This window comes from Lucilia cuprina, chromosome 2 (assembly GCF_022045245.1).
Source record: "Lucilia cuprina isolate Lc7/37 chromosome 2, ASM2204524v1, whole genome shotgun sequence".
In the NCBI taxonomy this organism is placed as follows: domain Eukaryota; kingdom Metazoa; phylum Arthropoda; class Insecta; order Diptera; family Calliphoridae; genus Lucilia; species Lucilia cuprina.
The window spans coordinates 55714759-55716435 of NC_060950.1; the positions used below are offsets into that span (position 1 = coordinate 55714759).

The 1677-nt window shown below is 33.7% G+C and overlaps 2 protein-coding genes across 2 annotated transcripts in view; one reads left to right on the forward strand and one right to left on the reverse strand.

Annotated features, from left to right (window-relative positions):
• Nucleotides 1–182: 182 nt before the first annotated feature.
• LOC124420975 (uncharacterized protein DDB_G0288805-like) lies at nucleotides 183–1145 on the reverse strand. The gene has a single exon (XM_046955574.1). It carries the CDS (start codon nucleotides 1143–1145, stop codon nucleotides 183–185), a length of 963 nt encoding a protein of 320 aa, XP_046811530.1.
• A 363-nt stretch (nucleotides 1146–1508) lies between these two features.
• LOC111685540 (A-kinase anchor protein 13) overlaps nucleotides 1509–1677 on the forward strand; it is a 62057-nt gene continuing 61888 nt past the window's right edge. Inside the window, exon 1 of the mRNA XM_046955577.1 lies at nucleotides 1509–1526. Coding sequence (XP_046811533.1) covers nucleotides 1509–1526 — 18 coding nt within the window. The remainder of the gene's footprint in view (nucleotides 1527–1677) is intronic.

Consider the following 1677-nt stretch of genomic DNA (forward strand, 5'->3'; position numbering starts at 1 on the left):
CAGTTCTAGTTCAGTTCTAGTTCAGTTCAAGTTCAGTTCCAGTTCAGTTCTAGTTCAGTTCTAGTTCAGTTCTAGTTCAGTTCTAGTTCAGTTCTAGTTCAGTTCTAGGTAGATAAAACTTTTCAAATTATTTTTGAAATAAATTTCTCACAAAATTTAAATCACATCTTATAAAACTACAATTAGTAAAACATTAACTTACCACCAGTGCTATTCCTAGCGGAACGTCTTCGTTGTTCAGTAACCCTTATTGTTTCCTGCTCTTCACTATCCAAACTCGACAGACTAACACTTTTATTTGTGCAATCACCACCAGCTGTTAGATCATCAATGCCAGTCCATGATTTACGGCGATCGGCATTTAATAAATACTGTTGTTGTTGCTGCGGCGACCACATAACAAAGTGAGCAGCTAATGGTCCATAAGGACCAATACCCGATGAACCTCCACCACCATTACCCGTAGCCGAAAGATCCGGCAGAGATGCACTTAGTATGGTGGCATTAACTAAACCATAATTGGAAAGGCTATCATTCATGTGAGTTGAAGAATTTTTCATTTGCACTACACTTTCGCGTATATTCTGCAATTGTGAGAGGGTGTCCTCGAAAATGTTATTGTATTTCGAGACATTGACAGGACTATGAGGTGTAACATTTATAATGGGTATCATGTTATTGTCGTTTTTATTTGCTAACAAATGTTGAGAATTAAAAGTATTATTATTATTATTGTTATTGTTCGATGAGGATAAAGAAGATGAAGTTAAAGCAGATTGACGAGATTGTATGGAATGTTGTTGATTATTGTTGGGTGGCGGTGTATTAATAACAGGTATACAATAATTTTGACTTTCTACGGTATTAGTACAATTGATATTATTTAAATTAGCTTTAGAATTTTCCACCAGATTATTAAAGCTTGTTATTGTAGTATTTAGGGTAGAAGTTTCAGTGGTTGTGTTGGTGTTTGTAGTTGTTGTCGAAAAAGTTGTAGTAGTAGTTATAGTAGTAGCAATAGTACTTAAGGGTGTAAGAGCATTTGGGGAAGAGTTGGAATTTAAGAAATCCGTTACTTCATCATTGTCACTATCGTCTGCCACTGTTGTTGTTGTACTAATGCTTTGTACAGCATTGTTGTCCATATTAAGTTAAGAGTTGCAATTTAACAGTTTAATACTATAAAACAATAAGCTTAATAGTTTTTTCCTTCTTCGTTTTCTTCGCTGAAATGAAAAAAATAAAAATAATATGTTATTAAATGTTTAATACATTTTTTATTTTTTGTATAAGTATGTTTTAAACTGTGAACTAGTCTACGGACTAGTAATAAACATGTCTAGGGATTTGTCTATGGACTAGTCTATGTACTTTTCTATGTTCAAGTCTATGGACTATTCTATGGATTATACTATGGACTAAACTATGGGCTAGTAATAGGCTAGACTAAGGACTTTTCTGTGGACAAGTCTATGGACTAGTCTATTTACTATTTTATGGAAAAGTCTATGTACTATTCAGTTCAAGTTCAGTTCTAATTCAGTTCTAGTTCAGTTCTAGTTCAGTTCTAGTTCTAGTTCAGTTCTAGTTCAGTTCTACTTCAGTTCTAGTTCAGTTCTACTTCAGTTCTAGTTCAGTTCTAGTTCAGTTCTAGTTCAGTTCTAGTTCAGTTCTAGT